This window comes from Drosophila arizonae, chromosome 2 (genome assembly GCF_054131065.1).
Source record: "Drosophila arizonae isolate 15081-1271.41 chromosome 2, UAZ_ARI_1.0, whole genome shotgun sequence".
In the NCBI taxonomy this organism is placed as follows: Eukaryota; Metazoa; Arthropoda; class Insecta; order Diptera; family Drosophilidae; genus Drosophila; species Drosophila arizonae.
The window spans coordinates 11,001,489-11,021,270 of NC_142922.1; the positions used below are offsets into that span (position 1 = coordinate 11,001,489).

Genomic DNA, 19,782 nt, shown 5'->3' on the forward strand with positions numbered 1-19,782 from the left:
TGCGTTTTAAACTTTTTGTACTTTTTCAACACTAATAGCATTCAGCTGAAATGCAACAAGAGTCTGGCTGCTGTGTCAAGTACGCTGATAACAATAATAAACGAAACGATCAAAATTTTTGCAGCAAGTGCAACAATTCAATTTTTGAGAATTTTTATTTGATTTACAACTCAATATATTTGATAAAAACCAGATACAGACTTAGACATTTATTACAGCCAAAACATTATTTGATAATTTCTACTGACAACCAAAAATGAGAAATACGCCTATATGAGTAGCATACCGAGCACAGTAAAATCCCTTACCACACTAATTTGCCAATTTTTTTCGTACTCTTTTACAACACTAAATAACATTCGGCAAATAATAAGAAAAACCAACAAGAAAATCGTCGGGCAGGGCAGGCGGCATTTATAATTTATTAAATTTGTATATATAATTAAGAAAACGTACAGCATTCTTATGAGTATGGCTGACGGCGACAATGCAGTCCCGATTAGTGGAGAAGCGAAGCCAACGGCCGGAATGCAGATCATACCGGGAGAGCTGGTGGCGTCAATTGAGGAAATCGTGATGATTGATCCCGAGTGCTATGAACTGGATCTGAATCATCGTCGTATCGATAAGCTCGAAAATTTCGAGCCGTTGAAACAGATCGAACGATTGTATCTGCGATGGAACCTCATCAAAAAGATCGAAAACCTGGACATGCTAAAAACCCTGGTGGAGCTGGAACTGTATGATAACCAGATCACAAAAATTGAGAATCTAGATAAGTTAGTCAACCTGGAAATACTCGACCTCAGCTTCAATCGTCTGACCAAAATCGAGAATTTGGACAAACTGGTAAAACTAGAGAAACTCTACTTTGTGGCCAACAAACTAACTGTCATCGAGAACTTGGGTATGTTGACCAATCTGACAATGCTGGAGCTGGGCGACAACAAGCTGAAGAAAATTGAGAACATCGAGACATTGGTAAATCTGCGTCAGCTATTTCTGGGCAAGAACAAAATCGCAAAGATTGAAAATCTAGATACGCTAGTCAACCTGGAGATACTGAGTCTGCAGGCAAATCGTATTGTCAAGATCGAGAATTTGGAGAAGCTGACCAATCTGAAGGAGCTGTACATATCAGAAAATGGCATCGAGACCATTGAGAATCTGTCCGAGAACAAGTGTCTGGACACACTCGACTTAGCTAAAAACAGATTGAAGGTTATTGCCAACCTGGAGGCGCTGCAGCAGCTCGAAGAGCTCTGGTTAAACGACAATGGGATCGACAACTGGAAAAATCTCGAGGTACTGAAGGTCAACAAAGCCTTGCAGACGATCTACCTGGAACATAATCCCGTGGCCACAGATGTCCGCTATCGCTCCAAGCTACGCGACATTCTGCCCCAGTTACAGAAAATAGATGCCACCCTCTGCGTGCTGCCGGGCCAACATGCGTAACGTCCTGGCACATGGCAATTATCGAATCCAATGATTATATTATACACCTAAAACTTACAATATATATTCAAAATGTTACAAGTAATTGATTTTGTTTTTCCTAAAATGCAGTGGACAAACGAAATGCTCCTCGTTCCCATGTAACACCCTTCCATAGTATAAACATATGTGGCATATATATACACATTTATCACCATTTGTTCTATATTATGTTAAAGCTTATCACATGCAAAGTCCGATAGAAAAAAAAAGAGGGCGAGACGGGAAGCACGTAGGATCGCTTGTTCAGTAGAGCATTATATAGACTTTTGCTTATCACTATATACATTTCTCGGATTGTAAACAAAAGACTTGTGGGTCTTATAGGGAGACCTACTCAAACCCAGTCTTAAATTTTAATTGCATAATAGTCCGAGGCGTTAACCTGGTGCGGCCCGCCATAGAAGTCCAGCACGAATATATTCTGAATATCGAGCTCACAGAGATAGAAGTTGTGTTCTAAAAAAGAAGTATTTAAAATTTATCGAGTTATTTCCCCATAACATTTGCTACGCATACTTTTTATCCAATTAGCCGCTGCCGGATGACGAGCAATAAATGTATTAAGGGCTGGAGTATAGCTAGGTTCATCCTTCGGGAGCTATTACATGGGATACATAATATGTAATGTATAAATTTTTATTTTCAAGCATTTTACATCTCAGCTTTACATACCTTCTTGACTTGGCCACTGATTATCACGCGCGCACAGGTAGGCTCCATCGGATCCTTGTTGGCATTTTTGCAGTTCAGCGTCTGCTCATCCGAAAACAGGAAAGTTACTTTGTTATTGTTCTGCCAGTCCGGACCCGTGAAGTCCAAATCGGTGAGCAGGAAACGAATCACGCCCGAAGACTTGCCCTCCAGGTTATTGTCGTCAATTGAGATAATGTTCACCATGGGATAGTCTTTCACAATTTTATTGGTCGAAATGCTGCCCACAGACGCCCAATTGGCGCGATGGACCAATTGACGCGCGATCTTGGCATGATTCAATATCAGCTGCCGCTTATACTCAGCTATAATCTGAGCATCCCGATACGCCGAGTATGCCTGCGTATGGCCAATGGATACGCAGGCAACAAAAAAGAGCAATAACACTTGCATTGTGTTGCGGAAGCTGCGAAGAGATCAGAGTTCGGTACGGAAGATGGATAAGAATTGCTTTTGATATGCGCACTGCGAAGCGCTCAACGGGAATGCGACACTTTTAAAGGCAAGACCTTATCAAGTCGAATCGAAATTCATTATTTCAATAATAAAACAATGAATATTTATATACATATGTATGTATATACGCATTAAACAATCGAGCCAAAAGAACAAAGAAAAGTACTGGAGCTTCTTTTAATCGTTATCAGTTCCAATGCTATACACAGTTTACATTTCGCCAAGAAACATACCTGTTCGCTTACTGCTTAATTGATAAAATTGTTTACTCAAGTCCTTAAACGGCTTTTGTTTGCACTATTAATTCGGTTGCAAACTGCGTTGTTTTCTTCTAGACGCTGACTGGCAGAATGATGCGAGCACTTGAGCTTTTATTATCGCAACTTGTAAGTTTGTGAGTAAGCGACTGAGGTAGACAAAGAGAGCCATCGCTAGAGAGTGGGAGAAAGCTAACAGCTGTTTTGTAAGCGTGTGATTTATACTGTTACCCTCATGCTCAATTCTTTTGAGTCGCCCACTAGAGCTCGGCTCCAGCACCACTGTTAAAAGACTCATATTCTTTAACAGCGCGCACTAACAGAATGGTTAGTTAACAGTGCGCAGCCCAGCACACATTAACATTTTTAACAGTGATCTCGCGAGTCTTTTAACAGTGACCACACACGTTTGAGTGAATCATTTAACAGTGCATGGAGATCACACAAAGCTTTGGAGATTGGTGGATTGCATTTCTCAGTGTTTTAACATTGAATTTTAACATTATGTTTATTTCACAAATATGTTTTGTATGTTTAGGAATATCTTTACATTTTGACTTTATCGAATCCATCGTTCTAGTCTAACATATATGACGTACTTGTACTAACATTTCAATTTTCAATTTTCATCTTCAAATTTACGTTAGTTTGTATTTTTGCTCATTTCTAAATTCAATATTATGTTTTATGTGTGTGCTTCAGGTGTGCGAACAATTTGTAACATTTATTAAACTATTTTTTTAAGTTTCTATTTATCTTATTTATTTTTGTTTTGTACCGTTTGCATTTTACGATTTTCGTACTTTGTTTACTATTTTTGTTAAGCGTTTTGTAATTCAATTACAATTGTATGAGTATAATATCTTATATCTTCAGATAAAACATATATGTATGTATTATGTATGTATGAGTGTATGAATTTGTTTGTATGTATGTATGTATGTATAGCATTCAAGTGTTTCTAAAAAATAGTCGTATATATGTATGCCTATGTAAAATATGTATGTAAAAGTATAGCTATAGCTCGTAACATGATTCATGCATGTATTATAGTATTTAAAGTTAGTTTCGTTGATTCAGATGTACTTGGTATTCAAAATGATTTTTAAAGCCCTTTTGCGTTGCGACAGAAAGCTGCTCAGTTTATAGCATGCCGTATGTTGTCTTTTAATTATGTTTAAAATGAGAGAAAAACTTGTAGTTTTCGTCTAAGAAAAATAAACAATTATGAATCTTGAGCTGTTTAGACATAAAATTCATTAAACACACTTTAACAATTATTATAGGGTCCAAGAATCAGTTCATAATCTTTGACATATCCGAGTTTGAAACCAGAACTGATTTCAAAATATTTTTAAAATCGAAAAATCTTATATTGCGTAAAAAAACGTTGCTTTAAAAATCGATTTTTCAGCTTCTTACAAATTTGTACTCTTTCAGCGAGATATCATCTGTTGGAAACTCAATGGACGATATCCCAGGAACAAAGACTTCGAACTGTCTATTTGAACAAATATATCTTCGATCTAGTTCTGAGTACTTCAAATGTACTAGGAAAACGGAATTCCTTGTCGAATTGCTCTACTGGTTCGGATGTACTCGTATAGTCTGATTCTTGGTTACCAAAACGTGTTAAATATATGTATATATGTCTACAATGTCAGAATGTCTGCAGTTCAATTGTTATCTATATGTATATAGTATGTATATCGACTTATATAGTTCGCTTATCAAATAGGTGGCATTATACTCTTGCAAGTATGTGTTTCTCTTTGTTTGCCATACAAAAATTGTATGTGATTATTATTAACTAAAATTGTCGAAATCAAATTTAACAATTATTTTTTATACACGCACACACATTGACATAGTTTTTTTTCTTTTTTATTTAACATTCAAGTGTCTAAAATACTTATAATGCCTGTGCTTTAATATAAACTTAGATGACGCGCTACAAGCAGATCCACAAATATGTACTTATATATATATGTATGTATATATATAGGGTGCTCCATATCAATATAGTCTTGCTTGAAGCGCTCAAAAAAACTTTCAATAGTAATCAAATTATTAATACTTTTCATTTAGTTTTTATACTTGTGTACAAAGTACGTTAATAATAATTTTTGTATGTGTATGTATATTTAATTTTTTTCATTTAATTTTTTAATTCTTTTTTCCAAACAATTCCATGGCGCTTGCGTATTTTTATGTGTTTTTGAACATTCGATTTAGCTTTCCTTAATGACAGTTAGTTTTCTTTTTTTCGTTTTTTTGTTTTGTTTTGTTTTGTTAATGTCTTTAAACGAGTATCGAACGAAACGAAAAAAGTATTTGTTCTTTTCTAAAGCTTTAATATAATTAAATTAGATTTAGTTTCGTTTGTTTGTGAGTTTTTTTTTATGACTAGCTTGGAAGCATACAACTAAAACCTAAACGTTGAGGACCAAGTCAGATGTCGCTAAGCAGCTTCGAACGTGTGAACTTAAGAGTTAAACATAAGGTAAAAGCAAATCGGGGCAGTTTTACAATACGCGGGACGTTGGTATAACAATTTGTTTAAAGCTATCATTTGCCAGGCAACGCACTCCAGTCGGGGTAATCTGTGTGTATTCTGTTTGCGGTGTTTATGTTTATGGGGAGAGGTGTGGCCCACAGGCATGACCGGGGTGGGGGTGGGGCTAACATGGATTGCTAAACTTAGCAAAGCTCGCACCGTTAGCGCCGCTCATTGGTTCGCTCATTGGTGGAGCGTCCCGCCTGCTTACCCTGCGTCTGTTGCGCCGCCTGCAGCTCGTACTGATAGTAGCAGTCGCTGCCAACGTAAACGGTGCGCCAGACGCCATCCACATCTCACATCTGCCGATAGGGTGAATGCATCTTGAGCCATTGCAGCACAAGCGATGGGCCGCCAGCTTGGATCTCGGGCGGAATGGTGCCCAGCGGGCATTTGTCAATGTTCAAATACTTTAGATTCTGGCACAGCGCCAGCTCGAACGGTAACTTCTCCAGGCCTGGATTTTGATTGATATAGAGGTTCTCCAGGCTCTCCAACGAGCCAATCTCCTCGGGCAAAAATTGTAGATTGTTCTCGCTAACAGAAAGATGCGTTAGATTGCTCAAATGGCCAATGCTACGCGGCAGCATCGTTATCTGATTAGTCTGCAATATCAGTCGCTGCAGCTCGTGCAGCAGGCCAACTTCATGCGGGAGCACCTCGATGCGATTCTCCTCCAGATCCAGAATGCGCAACTTGCGCAGGTTGCCAATGGTGTTGGGTATCTTCTTGAGCATGTTGTTGGACAGTATGAGTATTTCCAAGTTCTGCAGATTCATGATATCGTCGGGCAGCTTCTGCAACGCATTGGTGGCCAGGTTCAGCTCGACCATGTTCACCCAGGTGCCCACATCCAGCGGCAACGCAGTTAGCATGTTCTCCTTCATATTCAGCTTTGTCAGGCCCTTGGCGCGCGAGAATATGCCATACGGAATCTTGTCAATACGATTGTGCTCCAGATTAATGCTATAGACATTGGTGAACTGCGCCGGCCCACCAGTTGGATAGCTGGTGAACTGATTGCGCGACAATGTGATTGTGGTCAACGCACTTAAGCTAGCGAGCATGCCGTCTGGCAGCAGCGTGATGCCGTTGCCCTCCACATTGAACTCATCCATGCTCTTGCAATTCTTCAGCGAAACGGGCACGCAGCTCAGTCGATTGTAGCGCAGGCCCAGCCGCACCAGCGACTTCAGATTGCCAATGCTGTCCGGTATGTCCAGCAGCTCGTTGTGCTGCAAGTCGAGCGCATTCAGATTCACGCAGTTGCCAATGTCATCCGGCAGGTGCTCCAAGTGATTGTGCGACACATCCAGCGTTGTCAGATTCACCAGCGAGCCGATCGCGCTGCCCAGCTCCTTGATTTTGTTCTCCCGCAGGCTGAGCATGGTGAGGTTGACCAGCTGGCGCAGATCATCTGCCACGGCAGTGATTCGATTGAAGCGCAGATATAGTGTTGTCAGTGAGCGCAGCTGATAAATAACTGGCGGTATTTCGGCCAGCTTATTGTGGCGTAGATCTAGCACCTTGAGCTGTGTACAGTTCCTTAGCGACTCCGGCAGCGATGTTAGCGAGTTCTCGTTCAAGGCCAGATTGCGCAAATTGACCAAGCATCCAATTTCCGCCGGCAGCTGCACAATCTTGTTGCTATACAGATAGAGTTCGGTGAGATGGACGCACTCCCTGACCGTCGTCGGTAGGACAGTGATTGACGACTTGCTCAAGTCTAGCAGCTTGATGCCTGGAATTCAAAAATTCATTTATATTAGAATTGGATTTCGTATAGTTAGCTTCGTCAACTCACCTTCGTCACGGCACCTCTGCAACGCCTTAATCACATCCTGATCCGCCTGAATATTTTTCACAATCTTCTTTGTGGTGGGCTTGGGTTTGTTTGATTCCGGATGCTTGACCGTCACCATTTTGGGACGTGTCTCGGGCGGCATGTTTGCGTTGTTTTCGTTATATGTCAGATTGTGTCCGTTGCTGCTTGTCGTATTGCCACCGGCACCGTTCACAGTGCTTCGATTCCTAAGTGTGGGTGCTGTGGTGTCAGTTCCGCAACCGCCGCCGCCGCCTCTACTACCACCTCCTCCTCCGCCGCCGCTGCCGCCGCCGCCGCCGCCAAAACAATGCGTAACCTCTGAGGGACTGCTCCCGTTATTCTCTCCGTGCCCCGTGGACGATAGCGATGTAGTCGATGCGGTCGCACCAGCCGAGGAGCACAAGTTCATAATTTTGCCCAGTCTTGCGGTCGCCGGCGACAATGCGTTGCCCAGAAGTATGCCAAAGCGACAACAGCAATTGCTCCAGCCGCAGCCAGTGGAACTCGTTGCTTTTCCCTGCAACGTTCAGATAAAGGCGAGCAATGAGACAACCGTAAGTGTGGAGTGTAAGCTGTTTATTGTTGCAGTTTATCAATTGTGCGTCAGACCCGGCCACAGGCCAATAAAAAGACAAGACACGCCGTGCGTCATCATCAATGGCTAACCCGCCGCCCCAAGCCCCCCAGGCCCCAGTCACCGTGCCGCAGACCACAGCCCACACCCACCCAAGCAATTTATTACTTTTGCTTTTGTTTCTCGGTCCTTATTAACATGCGCTCCAACAAGTTGCCCATAAAGTTTGCTGAAACTCTACGGACAAATCAATAAGCATGCCCACAGTCACCACAAAAACAATTCGTTCACCTTATTCAATTCGAATCACAATAAATTTAATACAAACAAAAATAATATATACTCACGAACAAAGAAATAATATATGTATAAGGATGATATTTTTAATATTTACTAATTTTTAATACTCACTAAAACGAACTGAATAAATGTGATTGTACTATATTGATCCTACACAAACAGTTTGAGACGTAATACTTGGAGTACTTAGTGGTAGTGATAACAAAAAGTAAGAGTGACATAATCAAAAGTACTTGACTGGAGTATGCCCTGTCTAGATAGATAATTTCCTTCCTATGTACATATATGTACAACAATATAGAAGTAGGTAATCGATCTCCATTGGTCTATACATATTGCAGTAAAACATTCCCATACAAACTTGTCTGCTTCAAAGTTAACTAATTTAGTCTCAGACCCAATACATCGTTTTATATAATTTCCTTCCTATATGTATACTTAAATGAGGGTAGTATATATGTAGGTAATCGATCTCCATTGGTCTTTCATACCCCAAATATGATCATGAAATATAAGCTAATGCAAGATTTTTTTCTGTTTTTAAAGGAGAACAGTAAAGAGTAATCGGAGTACTCTTATATTAATATAATATTCTTAAGCATAAGCACCCTTTCAACTGAAACCTTGGAAGTACATTGAGTCAAGCTGTTAATTTTTATTCTCAATTTAAGATATTTTTAGATCTAATAAATAATAATGATAGTACAGTTCAAGCGTCTCATACTAATATAATATCAATCAATATCATGATAGAGATTTATGTCATATAGAAATATGATTCACAATAAATCTAGAAATAACTCAAAATAACTTTGTTTCAACAAATTTTGTATAGTATAGAGCTTTTATTTGGTTGTATTCTTATATTTCCTTCACCCTCTCTCTCTAGCTATCTCTTTCAATCTGCTATAGATAGATATTGATTCAGTATTTTGCCTTATGCATCTGGATATATTCAATTTATTATTAGTTTAACCAGGCATAATAAGTTTACAGCGCACATTAATTAAGTGCATTTGTATCCCTAGCGACCTGCCCACACATAATTAATGTGCATCTACTGCAAACTTCAGAAGCGGGTGACATCAACGCACACGAGCGGACTGCAGCCGTCCGTACACCCGCCCATCCGCCCACACAAATGCTGCATAAATGGCCATGTGGTTGGCTGAGTGTCAAGGTCAGAGGAGCTGACAATTCCTAGAAGACCAATGCCAAAGGTGAAGAGCGGACATAAAAACACCAACAATAACGAGTGCGATGGCAAGAGAAACCTCAAATTACCGTTATATGGCATCACGCATGACCACCAACACACTCGCACGCACACGCACATCCACACACACACACACTCGCGCACGCACATCCAGCAGACGTATGCAAAGAGGGGCCACCGCACACACAGCTCTGTGCATTATTCGAATTTGAACCTATCAAATTTCGCACAAATCATAACCGGGTACAGAAGCCTGTGTACCCACTTACATATGTATGTACATATGTATGCATCTATATACATATATGTAAAACAGTTCAGAATATTTTACTTGAATATTATAGCTGGCAAACATTGCGGAATTTTTGTTCGCTACTTATTTGATAACGAGCTAAACATAACAAAAGGCTGGGTAAGTCAGTTCAGTATGATTCTGCTGCCGCGGCGGCTTCTGATTCATGACAAATTGCCATTGCTTCTTCAATCTTCTCTGATAATTATGGGGTATTGTGCGCTATTCCTTCTTTATATTCAGTCGTCTTTTTCATGTTGTTGTCGTTGTTGTCATATCGTCGCATAAATTTCGCAGCGCTGCGCTGCGCTGTTGTTGTGGGTGGCGGAAACGAAACGAAGCAACTGCACAATAGTGATGCGTAATATGTATGTATGTAGGTATGCATGGATTACCTGTGACTTTTGAGTGAATGGTTCATTGGCTGCAAATACATACATTTGCACTAAAGGCATAAAACACCTTATATCTAGCCGACGGCCACAAGTTACCGATTAGTTCTTATCTTGCGATAGCATATCTGTCTACACTGTTATCAGAGATACTATGCAATTTTATACAATATTCACATACACTGCCAGCAGTTAAAATCACATTTTAATCCAAGTCACTTCGATTGCTCATCTCTAACAAACAATTCCCATACAAACAATATACACACACCTACGCGCATACATACACACACTCACACACTCACAAGTCATCTGCAACATTAACACTTACGGTTTCTAGTTAACATCAATTTATTATCTTTTGAATTAATTTGTTTATCTTTTTTTTTTTTAAGTTCACAATCACAAATCTGAGAAGCGGCAGCGACCAAAGAACAACGCAAATGAGCGACGAATGTTTTTTACATATGTGGGCACTCAAAAGCATCAAACAGTTGCTAAAATGTTATTAACAGCGCGCAAACATTTGCTTCTGATAAAAATTCCGTTACTTCAGATTGATTTTTCGCGCAATTTTAAAAAGTTTTTAAGTGTTTGATGTTAAGCTGATGGGAGGGACATCAATGTTTTGATTCATTTATATCAATAGGTACGCAATTATTGATTATCATAAATAAGAGAAATACTCCTACAGAAAAATAACAGAACAGCTGTTGCTTGGCAAATACGATTATTTTTCTACATAAAATATTGCACCAGTGAGCAGGAAATGATTCGATAAAAATTGGTCTTAACAGCGATACAAATTAAAGTGCCTACCAATGAGCGTGAAAAATGATATGAAACCTAGATGGCGCTATCAAAATTTCAAAGTGTCAAATTTAAAACGATTTTATTGAACTAAAATAATGTATAAAGAAATTTATTTAAAAAATAGAAACAAATATCTGAAGGTAGCTTATCAAATGCAGTAGAGGATTTGGAACATAACAAAGGAGTCGCGTACAGTGTAAATAAATAATGTAATTGATTAATTGAAAGCATATATGATTTATCCGCAATGAGATTCGAATTTTACATTTTGTCGCGCCAACATGGACATAATTGGAATTGCGCAGTTTAAATTACGACCTAGAACTTGTGGGAGGCCAACTGCAATGCACTCTCCCACTTGGCGGCATTTAAATCTCTCGTGGTCGAGGTCTAGGTCATTGAAGTGTGGCTATTGTTATCCAGTGGCAGGGTCGCACTCTCACATTTACATACGCATTAGACACACACGGACGCTGGCACTCTCACTCACTCACTCACATACACACACACACACGCACACACACATGTCCTTACATTGTTTGTTTGCACATATTCACAAGCTGGCATGTGTGTATGTGTGTACACACTTACTGTCACATGCATGATACAGCCACACACAGACACAGAGATGTAAATGCTCCCATATAAACTCCACCAGCACATGCATACCTCAAGCACGTATGTGTGTACGTGTATGTGTCGCAGACATGTTGGTATAGTTCATACTGCAACAATGGGGCTGAAATGTATGCTTCGAAATGTGGCCAGCGGCTGCTGCTCCACACTCACACGACCGGAACAATTGAGTGAGTGACATGGTATTGTTCTGCATAATTGATGCGCAATTTGTTTGGCTTTGAAATCGAAACTATGTGTATGGCAGGTAACTGGCTAAATGTCAAAACAATTAGTAATTGGGCAACTAACCTGTTATTGAACCGCCACCCGAGTAGCTGTAAAATCTTTGGAGCCTTCACAGTAAGCAGCCTTCGACTGCGTATGTGCATATGTTTTTGTGTGTGTGTGTGTGTGCGTGTGTCTCTGTGTGTGTTTATGTGTGTGTTGCAGGTTATATTGCTGCCTGCCCAAAGCGAGTTTTCTTGTCGTTGTCTGCGATTTGTATTATGTACACTTATTTGTTGGTCCTTACACTACGGTTTGACTATGTTAATATGGGAGGATATTTTATTCAGTGGTCGCGTTCACCGTTATTTTTATTCTTGTTGGTATAAATTTAGATCACGAAAAAAGATTAGCACAATTGTATACGTATACGATTAAAACAGGTCAAAGTTGCGCTTTTAAATTAAATTAAAATGTACGCTTCTTTTAGTTGTGGCGTGACGAGACGACAGTTTAGCCAGAGAGAAAGTTACACATAAAACAGCAGCAACAGCAGTGGTTGGATATATGTATATCCTGGCGGCTGTCATGCCACAGCCACTTTGAACTATATACATCTATTGCAACGCATGCGCGCGGCACTGTGGCGACATCTAGCGTCCATCTCCCACTGCTGCTGGGTGCTGTCGGCCGCGCTGTCGCCGCTAGAGCTCCAATTTTTGAAGGTCCTCGTTGCTTATGAACTCGCAGGCTCTTTTAGATATTATTCGATAGTCTGGAAGAGAGCCACAGATAGAGAGTGAAAAGGACTGAAATTTCGCGACGTTTATTTCCAACACTTCAGCAAGCACTCACCTTTCTGATATTTGCAGTTATACATGCGCATCACACAGCTGCTGGCGAATGTTCGCAGACAACCGTCGTGCAGGGCACAGACCACGCGATATCCTGTGGGGCAAACGTCGTGGCACTTGTTGGGTCCTATTGAAAAATTTTGGGAATGGCAATTATTTTATTTGAAAATTTAATTTTTTGTTGTCAACGAGACATTGACGCACCTTGCAAAGAGAACAACTGTCCATAGATAGTGCCAATCGAACCGAGCAATATAAGCAAAATAAGTTTGAAGCCAGGAGCTAGTCCGGTTTTCATTCTGACTTGTTTCTCGCGTGCAATTTTTGTAATGACATTAAAACTCAACATTCATTCGATTTCTCATTTACTTCTGCCGTGTTTATTTGTTTTCAAAAATTGTGTCAATATTTTTATAAAATTTATAAAAATACTTTAACACTTGTTGGGGGTCAATAACAAGTGATCGGTTCGAGCTGTGCACTTTCGCTTTTGTCTGATGAAATATCCAAGTTCCGGTACTTCAACTCAACTCAATTTTAGTTAAGGTACTTATTGCCTGCATTCGCCCTCTTCTACTCCGATATACGCTGCAATGATATTATTTTTTTATATTTAGTGGAGGTATTTCGAGTATGGGTATTTTATATTTTCATACGTATTCCGTTTACGCAGGAGTGTTGATCCAAGAGGCAGCGATTCAGGAAAGTTCTGGTGCTCGTTATGCGGGCGCCTTCCCTGCTAGTATCTGCGAATGTGGCACAGACTCCACTGCCGCCCAGTGGGCAGATCTGAACGCAACGTTTCTTGCACGCCTCTCGAGTTGTTCTTACCAAAGCTACGCGATAAACAGAGGTTGTTAAATAGATACATATATACCTAGAAATTCCTATGCAACTCACCTCTCCGGCAGCTGTTCACACGATTGCAGTTCTCCGATTCGAATATGCAGCTATTCTGGAAGCCTCGGCAGAATCCATCAACAATACTCCACACTGGTTCCCTGTAAAAGGGATCGCAGCGAAATGCGAGCTCGCATTTCCGAGGGCAACACCGGGACAGAGCCGTGCTCAGACAGACGAATACGGCGCACAGTGCGATGGAGAACGACAATTTACACATGTTGCAGTTGTGAAACTAGAATTTTGACTCATCTGAAGCTCGCATTTATACCGATTTGCCTTTCAGCCGTTATCATTTGCGTTGTTTAATTAATCACAATATGTGCTTTTAATGTTGCTATTTTACACATTTTTGTTGTATTTCATTTCAGTTGTGCAAATTCCCATTTGTGTACGTGTATAAAGGTGAGTATGAAAAAACCGAAACTAAACAGAAAAGCTAAGAATTCTATTTACAAATAATACACAGAGTTATTAAAATAATAATAGTTTATGTACGTCACTACTCACAAAATTCTATTTCAATATTGGGCTGTCTGACATTGTGATATGAGGCAGCGAAGAGCAAGCCTAATTGTTCAATTGTTCATCTCTGAAGATATTCAAAATTAAATAAACAATATTTGATGTGTAAATAAAACAACAATTTGGCATTCACAAAATCAAACAGTAAATGTGCCAAGAGCGAAGCTGAATAACATTAGAAAAACGGTGCAAGAGTGTAGAGAAAAAGTCGGTAGAGAATTTTTCAGTCGATCACGGATGATTTTGAATGAACATATTGTTTGTGTTCAGTAGAGTTCATTTCTCTTTTAATATATATTTTTAATATACAACAAATATTTCTTTATTATATATGAGAAAAATATTACTATATTAACTAAAATTATTAAATAAATTTATAGTGAAAAATTAAAATAAAATTTTTGAAAACAATATGTGATATAATAAAACAAAAATACAATTTTTTTTTTTAAATTATACATATATCATATATTTTTAATATAGTACATTTTTACTTTCTGGGTGCTTCGTTCATTCTATAAACATTTAATAAATTTTGTATTTATCAAATATATATATGAATATTTATAATTGTATTCCCTTTTCTGTTAAAAAAAATTATCATAAACATGGCTGCAGCTTAGTATTCTAAATTTAAATTCTCTAAAGCCAGTCGAACAATGTACAAGAGCGAATATACCCTTTTTAACTAAAAAAAAAAAAACGAATAAAATATATGAATTTCCAACAAAAGTAAGAATTGTGGATGCTACGTATATTTTAGTCGTATTTAATTCGTTTTTTAGTCTTTTTTAATTATTATGGTAAATCTTCTTCTGTAAAATTATATTTTATTATATTTATATACTTCAGGAATCTTACGTACTTATAAAGTACAAATAACAACAGATGAATCTCAATAGCAGTTTCAAAGGGATTTGTGAATTCAGTTGTAAATAATTTGGCATGAAATTTCAACTTACCATACATAATTTTAATTGCCAAAACACAACAGGCACCTGGCTTTCTGGCAACAATATCTTTTTCAGTTGTCCACTGGACTTGACTTGACTGGACTGGACTGGAGTCGAGTGGTCTGGACAGAGAGACGCTTTTGAAAGTCATCCACATGTAGAGATGTTGTTATGCATGTTGATATACTCTGTGAGCATTGAAATTCGCTATTGGGGGTATATTATATATATATATTATATATAAGTATATTTATATATAAATATATTTTGTATCATATTATATATATTAATTATATTTGTGGCCAGTCTCGAGCCTTTCGCCGGCAACGTCCAGCTGTAAAGCTCGTAAAAGTTACAGCATTCAGGAAATTCTTTGAATATCAACGTGAAAATTGATATAGTTATTGCTGATTTGCCATACATCTAAAGGGCGAATACAAAAATCGTCACACTTTATTTTATACATATTTAGCTACCTATGCCTCTAGGTATAGTCCGACGTGACTCAGAGTATACTCATTTCAGTCCGAGTTCAATAACAAAAATGGATAGAGCACGTTTTAGGGTATTTCTTGGCCGGGCACATTCCCTTCTTCTGTCATAGCTTTGCAGTCGCATACTTTTTCGCCCCTTTCGAAAGTAAAGTCTTTCATTTGGATTTAAATTGAATACGCTTAAGGCACTTGACTGTACTGAATGAAAAGGTAATGAATCTCTTCTTCAATTTGACGTCCTCTATTTATATGTAAGCTCACATTAACTAAAGAAGAGCTGCACTTAAATACACATATGATTTATGACAATATTTGGCAAACACTTTATTTATTTGGTTTATGAATTGTGTTCATCTGTGTTACTCCCGTGGTTTTCTCCTCCTCTCCTTAACTCTCCTTAGGCAACTTATGGATATCATTTGATTTGATTTATGATTATATAAATGTTTTTATGGGACTTTTTGCAGCACCTGTGTTTTTTCCGTCGTTTGGTAGTCGGACAGGGCGTCGTTGTAGTCGGACATGGCGTCGTCGTGGTTGCACAGGGCATTGTGGTCCGCCTGGTGGTCGGACAGGACGTCGTGGTCCGCTTGGTAGTCGGACAGGGTGTCGTGGTCCGTCTGGTGGTCGGACAGGGTGTCGTGGTCCGTCTGGTGGTCGGACAGGGTGTCGTGGTCCGTCTGGTGGTCGGACAGGGTGTCGTGGTCCGTCTGGTGGTCGGACAGGGTGTCGTCGTGGTTGGACAGGGTGTCGTTGTGGTCGAACAGGGTGTCGTCGTGGTCGGACAAGGCGTCGTTGTGGTTGGGCAAGACGTCGTGGTCGAGCAAGGATTCTCGGTTGTTATGAGTGTTACTGGCTTGTGTGGCCTGTGAGGTCTGTGTGGCTTGTGTGGCCTATGGGGCCTGTGTGGCTTATGTGGTCGGTGTGGTTTGTATGGCTTCAGTAGCTCAACACAAGGATAGCTACAAGGGTGCGGACAACAATTGATGTTATCGTAATGAACTCCAATTCCGAAGTCTCCCATCGCAACATGCTCGCGTATGAAATAGCAGTTCGAAACCTCTACGAGCCACAAGACGCTCCACATCCAGCTGGTATACATAGCGGCGTACTGAATATTATTCGAATTATCGCCACGCTTGCCAGCGATTGCTATGTAACGAATCGATTCGTGGCATAAAATGAGGTTTGTAAATGGAAAACGGAATGGTCAACTCTGTTGACCCACAGAAATTGTTTACAATCTTTCAGTCAAGCCCAGATTAATGTTCAGCTTTGAGCGAGAGTCATTCGATAGCTGGCTTCAAGTTTCACACTCGTGTAATTATTTTGCAAGTCAGGTGTAATAAGTACCTGGAAGAGGTTGTTCACAGAAATAATAGTAGTGTGTTTGTTTATCTGATTCCACTCATATACGAATTGGGATTCACTTTTAATTAATATGCTCGCACATCTACGCAGATGACAATTGTTTTGCTCTCCATGCCAACGTTCTCAGAGAGGAAACCAGTTTTAGCCAAATGCCAAACAGTCGCTATATAAGCTTGCGGATGATTTGACTAACAAATATTCTATTGTCACTCTCCATCGCAATGAAATTCTGCTTGGCGCTAATCGGTTTGCTGCTCTGCTGTGGCCAAATATTCGCCGCCTACGATTGCCCGAGCATCTGTCCAGCGATATATAAACCTGTCTGTGGACAGGCCACAGTCAAGGGCAGGCCGGTGCGCTGCGAGTTCTCAAACAGCTGTGTGATGGGAGTTAATGCCTGCACTAAGGGAATCAGTAAGTCACATATTTATATACGTATATACAATATTGGATGTATAGCAATTGTTCTGAGTGGCAACTTAATCTAGTCTTACGTGACTAAATCTTTCGTTAATATATTTATATATATTTTATTTGATATAATTTTTTTATTTTACAGACTGGCAGGAATCGTCTTGTAAAGGACTCTCACCACTATGCGATGCTCTGAAGAACTAAGTTGATTACTCAAACATAAAAAATACTGTTATAGGTTTTCCTAATTTTTAAATCAAATCAATATATGAATAATACTGATAGCCGCATTTGAAAACGGGAACATTCCGTATTAAATGTTAAAAAAAAAAAAACATAGCTGTATCCGTTATATACCCTTAATATTGTATTGCCTATAAATATATTGGTATGCCTAAACACACGTTGCGGGTTGGCTTTAATGGGCTCATTACAGCCAACAGGTGTATTGGCAGCTAACAGCGCCCAGAGCGAAATAGCTCAGTTCTCGGACAAGCCTCATCGAAGATGTTGCAAATGTGTATAATAGTTTTTTGCCTACTTCAAGTATATGTCAGCCCCTTGACCAAGTCTCTCATGCTCCGAGTGCCACTGGAGGTGAAGGCGAAGCCTCTGGCCAGTCCGCAATTGCACAGTTTTCTTGCAACTGAGACGCTGAAGCTGACGCTGGAAAATAGAGACAATATGGAGTATTACGGGCGCATTAGCATGGGCACGCCCCCACAGCTGTTCAGGGTGATCTTCGACACGGGTTCGGCCAACACGTGGCTGCCCTCGAGCAATTGCCCGGAGAGCAATATCGCCTGCCAGCTGCACAGCCGCTACAAGGCGCGCAAGTCGAAGAGCCACGTGCCAAATGGTCGCAACTACTCGATGGCCTACGGCAGTGGCTATGTGAGTGGATATCTGTCGCAGGACACGCTGCGATTAGCGGATGTCGTTGTGCCCGGCGTGACCTTCGGGGAGACGCTGACGCACTATCAGCCTGCCTTCATTCCGACGACCTTCGATGGCATCGTGGGCCTAGGCTTCGGCGAGATTGGCTGGCGCAATACGACTCCCTTCCTGGAGCTCCTCTGCCAGCAGCATCTCGTCGAGCATTGCCTGTTCTCCGTCTATCTGCGGCGCATGCCTGGCGAGCTGTACGGTGGCGAGATCACATTTGGGGGCATTGACGAGTCCCGCTACCTGGGCGATCTCCACTATGTGCCGTTGTCCAAAGTCGGCTACTGGCAGTTCGAGATGTCCAGCGTGGCTGTGGGCAATCGACAAGTGGCTGAGAAGATTGAAGTCATCTTGGACACGGGCACCTCATTCATTCTGCTGCCAATCGATCTCTTTGAGGAGCTGCAGCGCGCCATCGGGGCCATCATTGTGAACGGATCGAGCGTCGTTAGCTGCCAGGCGGAGAATCTGCAAGATGTTTACTTCCATATCGGGGAGAAAAAGTTTACTCTAAGCCCTGCCGACTATGTGGTTAAGCTAGAAACTCCCAGTAAAACGATCTGTATCGCTGGATTTATGCCAATCGATGAGAGCTTCTGGGTGCTGGGCGATATATTCCTGACGCGCGTTTACAGCGTCTTCGATGCGGACGCCAAACGTGTTGGCTTTGCCGAAGCCGTTCTCGAGGAGAATTAGCATAATATGAATGAAGAAAGTTTAAAATAGTTTACCAAATAATATTTCTATATCATTTGGTATATGGTATATAAACCTATACAGTGCTGCTCAACTGAATAGGTTTGATATTTTTGAAAGCTTAAAAAGTTCTCTTTAACAAAAATCTCAATTTATTTAATTAAATGAATTTTGTTGTATGCAAAAAAAAAAAAAAAAAAAAAAAAAGATTAATAAATAAAATAAATTAATAAATTAATTAAAATTATAAATAATAAAAAAGAAATCATTAAAGAAAAGTTAATCGCCAACTTCAAATCAAAGTTTCAGATCTTTAAATGTTCTTGGAGTGTGATATTAATATTTCAATAAATCAAGGCATTTGAACAACCTTAACTTTAATTTGTAATATTACACATTATTACATGGCTAATTTTGTTGATTTTCTAATATTAAAACAAGTATTATTGTTCTTATTTATGTGATTTGTTTATCAAAGAAATGATAATTAACACAAAAGAGAAACCTATTAGCTCTTAGCCAGAACTAAATATACATTTATAGATTTACGTGGGTTAGTTTAGTTAATGATATATGAGCTCGCATTCAGATGGGGATTCACCCATTGATAGATTAAACTATTCACTTATCCAATTACTGTACAGAATTCATTAACCTTATCAACACGGTCTCTTGATTTACGTCATATTTAATAAGCTAATGAGTAAAATCTGAATTTTGTTTGTTTGCATGGAGAGTTCTCGCTCTATGAACAACTGTTGTGTATGTGTATGTGTGTGTGTGTGTGTGTGAACAAAACCTGTTTATTTTATCAGCTGCTCAGCATTTTAGTAAACATACATACTAATATACAAATATATTCAAATGCTCAAGCTAGTTTCATTTTTAGATCGT

The 19,782-nt window shown here is 39.7% G+C and overlaps 7 protein-coding genes across 8 annotated transcripts; 3 read left to right on the forward strand and 4 right to left on the reverse strand.

Moving 5' to 3' along the window:
• The first annotated feature begins 98 nt into the window (after nt 1-98).
• Nucleotides 99-1,543, forward strand: sds22 (protein phosphatase 1 regulatory subunit sds22). Its single transcript, XM_018018379.2, has one exon. It carries the CDS (start codon nt 466-468, stop codon nt 1,456-1,458), a length of 993 nt encoding a protein of 330 aa, XP_017873868.1. The 5' UTR covers nt 99-465; the 3' UTR covers nt 1,459-1,543.
• Nucleotides 1,544-1,634: 91 nt separating this feature from the next.
• Nucleotides 1,635-3,061, reverse strand: CREG (Cellular Repressor of E1A-stimulated Genes). Of its 2 annotated transcripts, XM_089462543.1 has the most exons (4): nt 2,901-3,061; nt 2,173-2,617; nt 2,017-2,098; nt 1,635-1,956 (listed from the first exon to the last, which is right to left on the reverse strand). In XM_089462543.1, the coding sequence occupies exons 2-4, from the start codon at nt 2,602-2,604 to the stop codon at nt 1,847-1,849; spliced, it is 624 nt and encodes a 207-aa protein (XP_089318669.1). In that variant the 5' UTR covers nt 2,605-2,617; nt 2,901-3,061; the 3' UTR covers nt 1,635-1,846. The 2 variants fall into 2 exon arrangements, with proteins under 2 accessions (XP_089318669.1, XP_017873869.1); XM_018018380.2 differs by lacking the exon at nt 2,901-3,061 and having other exon boundaries at nt 2,173-2,719.
• Nucleotides 3,062-3,413: 352 nt separating this feature from the next.
• Nucleotides 3,414-10,348, reverse strand: Sur-8 (leucine-rich repeat protein shoc-2). Its single transcript, XM_018018377.2, has 3 exons — nt 10,084-10,348; nt 7,286-7,823; nt 3,414-7,222 (listed from the first exon to the last, which is right to left on the reverse strand). The coding sequence occupies exons 1-3, from the start codon at nt 10,141-10,143 to the stop codon at nt 5,778-5,780; spliced, it is 2,043 nt and encodes a 680-aa protein (XP_017873866.2). The 5' UTR covers nt 10,144-10,348; the 3' UTR covers nt 3,414-5,777.
• A 2,023-nt stretch (nt 10,349-12,371) lies between these two features.
• Nucleotides 12,372-12,939, reverse strand: LOC108621204 (uncharacterized). The gene is made up of 3 exons (XM_018018383.2): nt 12,795-12,939; nt 12,592-12,717; nt 12,372-12,511 (listed from the first exon to the last, which is right to left on the reverse strand). Exons 1-3 carry the CDS (start codon nt 12,937-12,939, stop codon nt 12,441-12,443), a joined length of 342 nt encoding a protein of 113 aa, XP_017873872.2. The 3' UTR covers nt 12,372-12,440.
• Nucleotides 12,940-12,942: 3 nt separating this feature from the next.
• Nucleotides 12,943-13,751, reverse strand: LOC108621203 (salivary glue protein Sgs-5). The gene is made up of 3 exons (XM_018018382.2): nt 13,491-13,751; nt 13,247-13,426; nt 12,943-13,178 (listed from the first exon to the last, which is right to left on the reverse strand). Exons 1-3 carry the CDS (start codon nt 13,708-13,710, stop codon nt 13,141-13,143), a joined length of 438 nt encoding a protein of 145 aa, XP_017873871.1. The 5' UTR covers nt 13,711-13,751; the 3' UTR covers nt 12,943-13,140.
• A 3,161-nt stretch (nt 13,752-16,912) lies between these two features.
• Nucleotides 16,913-17,650, forward strand: LOC108621205 (vasotab-TY2). The gene is made up of 2 exons (XM_018018386.2): nt 16,913-17,247; nt 17,393-17,650. Exons 1-2 carry the CDS (start codon nt 17,055-17,057, stop codon nt 17,449-17,451), a joined length of 252 nt encoding a protein of 83 aa, XP_017873875.1. The 5' UTR covers nt 16,913-17,054; the 3' UTR covers nt 17,452-17,650.
• A 104-nt stretch (nt 17,651-17,754) lies between these two features.
• LOC108619031 (cathepsin D) lies at nt 17,755-19,154 on the forward strand. The gene has a single exon (XM_018015358.2). The coding sequence runs from the start codon at nt 17,755-17,757 to the stop codon at nt 18,886-18,888; it is 1,134 nt and encodes a 377-aa protein (XP_017870847.1). The 3' UTR covers nt 18,889-19,154.
• The last annotated feature ends 628 nt before the right edge of the window (nt 19,155-19,782 follow it).

Excerpts from the sequence above, each read along its gene's own strand:
- sds22 (XM_018018379.2), top strand. The coding sequence starts at position 466 with ATGAGTATGGCTGACGGCGACAATGCAGTCCCGATTAGTGGAGAAGCG.
- CREG (XM_089462543.1), bottom strand. The coding sequence starts at position 2,604 with ATGCAAGTGTTATTGCTCTTTTTTGTTGCCTGCGTATCCATTGGCCAT. Across the intron at positions 2,099-2,172 it reads TCAGTGGCCAAGTCAAGAAG|CTCCCGAAGGATGAACCTAG; the intron begins GTATGTAAAGCT and ends CCCATGTAATAG. Across the intron at positions 1,957-2,016 it reads AGCGGCTAATTGGATAAAAA|AACACAACTTCTATCTCTGT; the intron begins GTATGCGTAGCA and ends CTTCTTTTTTAG.
- Sur-8 (XM_018018377.2), bottom strand. The coding sequence starts at position 10,143 with ATGCCTTTAGTGCAAATGTATGTATTTGCAGCCAATGAACCATTCACT. Across the intron at positions 7,824-10,083 it reads CATTCACTCAAAAGTCACAG|GGAAAAGCAACGAGTTCCAC; the intron begins GTAATCCATGCA and ends TGAACGTTGCAG. Across the intron at positions 7,223-7,285 it reads GCAGAGGTGCCGTGACGAAG|GCATCAAGCTGCTAGACTTG; the intron begins GTGAGTTGACGA and ends TTTGAATTCCAG.
- LOC108621204 (XM_018018383.2), bottom strand. The coding sequence starts at position 12,939 with ATGTTGAGTTTTAATGTCATTACAAAAATTGCACGCGAGAAACAAGTC. Across the intron at positions 12,718-12,794 it reads ACAGTTGTTCTCTTTGCAAG|GACCCAACAAGTGCCACGAC; the intron begins GTGCGTCAATGT and ends ATTTTTCAATAG. Across the intron at positions 12,512-12,591 it reads TAACTGCAAATATCAGAAAG|ACTATCGAATAATATCTAAA; the intron begins GTGAGTGCTTGC and ends GCTCTCTTCCAG.
- LOC108621203 (XM_018018382.2), bottom strand. The coding sequence starts at position 13,710 with ATGTGTAAATTGTCGTTCTCCATCGCACTGTGCGCCGTATTCGTCTGT. Across the intron at positions 13,427-13,490 it reads TGTGAACAGCTGCCGGAGAG|CTTTGGTAAGAACAACTCGA; the intron begins GTGAGTTGCATA and ends TTTATCGCGTAG. Across the intron at positions 13,179-13,246 it reads CTCCTGCGTAAACGGAATAC|CGTATATCGGAGTAGAAGAG; the intron begins GTATGAAAATAT and ends ATATCATTGCAG.
- LOC108621205 (XM_018018386.2), top strand. The coding sequence starts at position 17,055 with ATGAAATTCTGCTTGGCGCTAATCGGTTTGCTGCTCTGCTGTGGCCAA. Across the intron at positions 17,248-17,392 it reads TGCCTGCACTAAGGGAATCA|ACTGGCAGGAATCGTCTTGT; the intron begins GTAAGTCACATA and ends TTTATTTTACAG.
- LOC108619031 (XM_018015358.2), top strand. The coding sequence starts at position 17,755 with ATGTTGCAAATGTGTATAATAGTTTTTTGCCTACTTCAAGTATATGTC.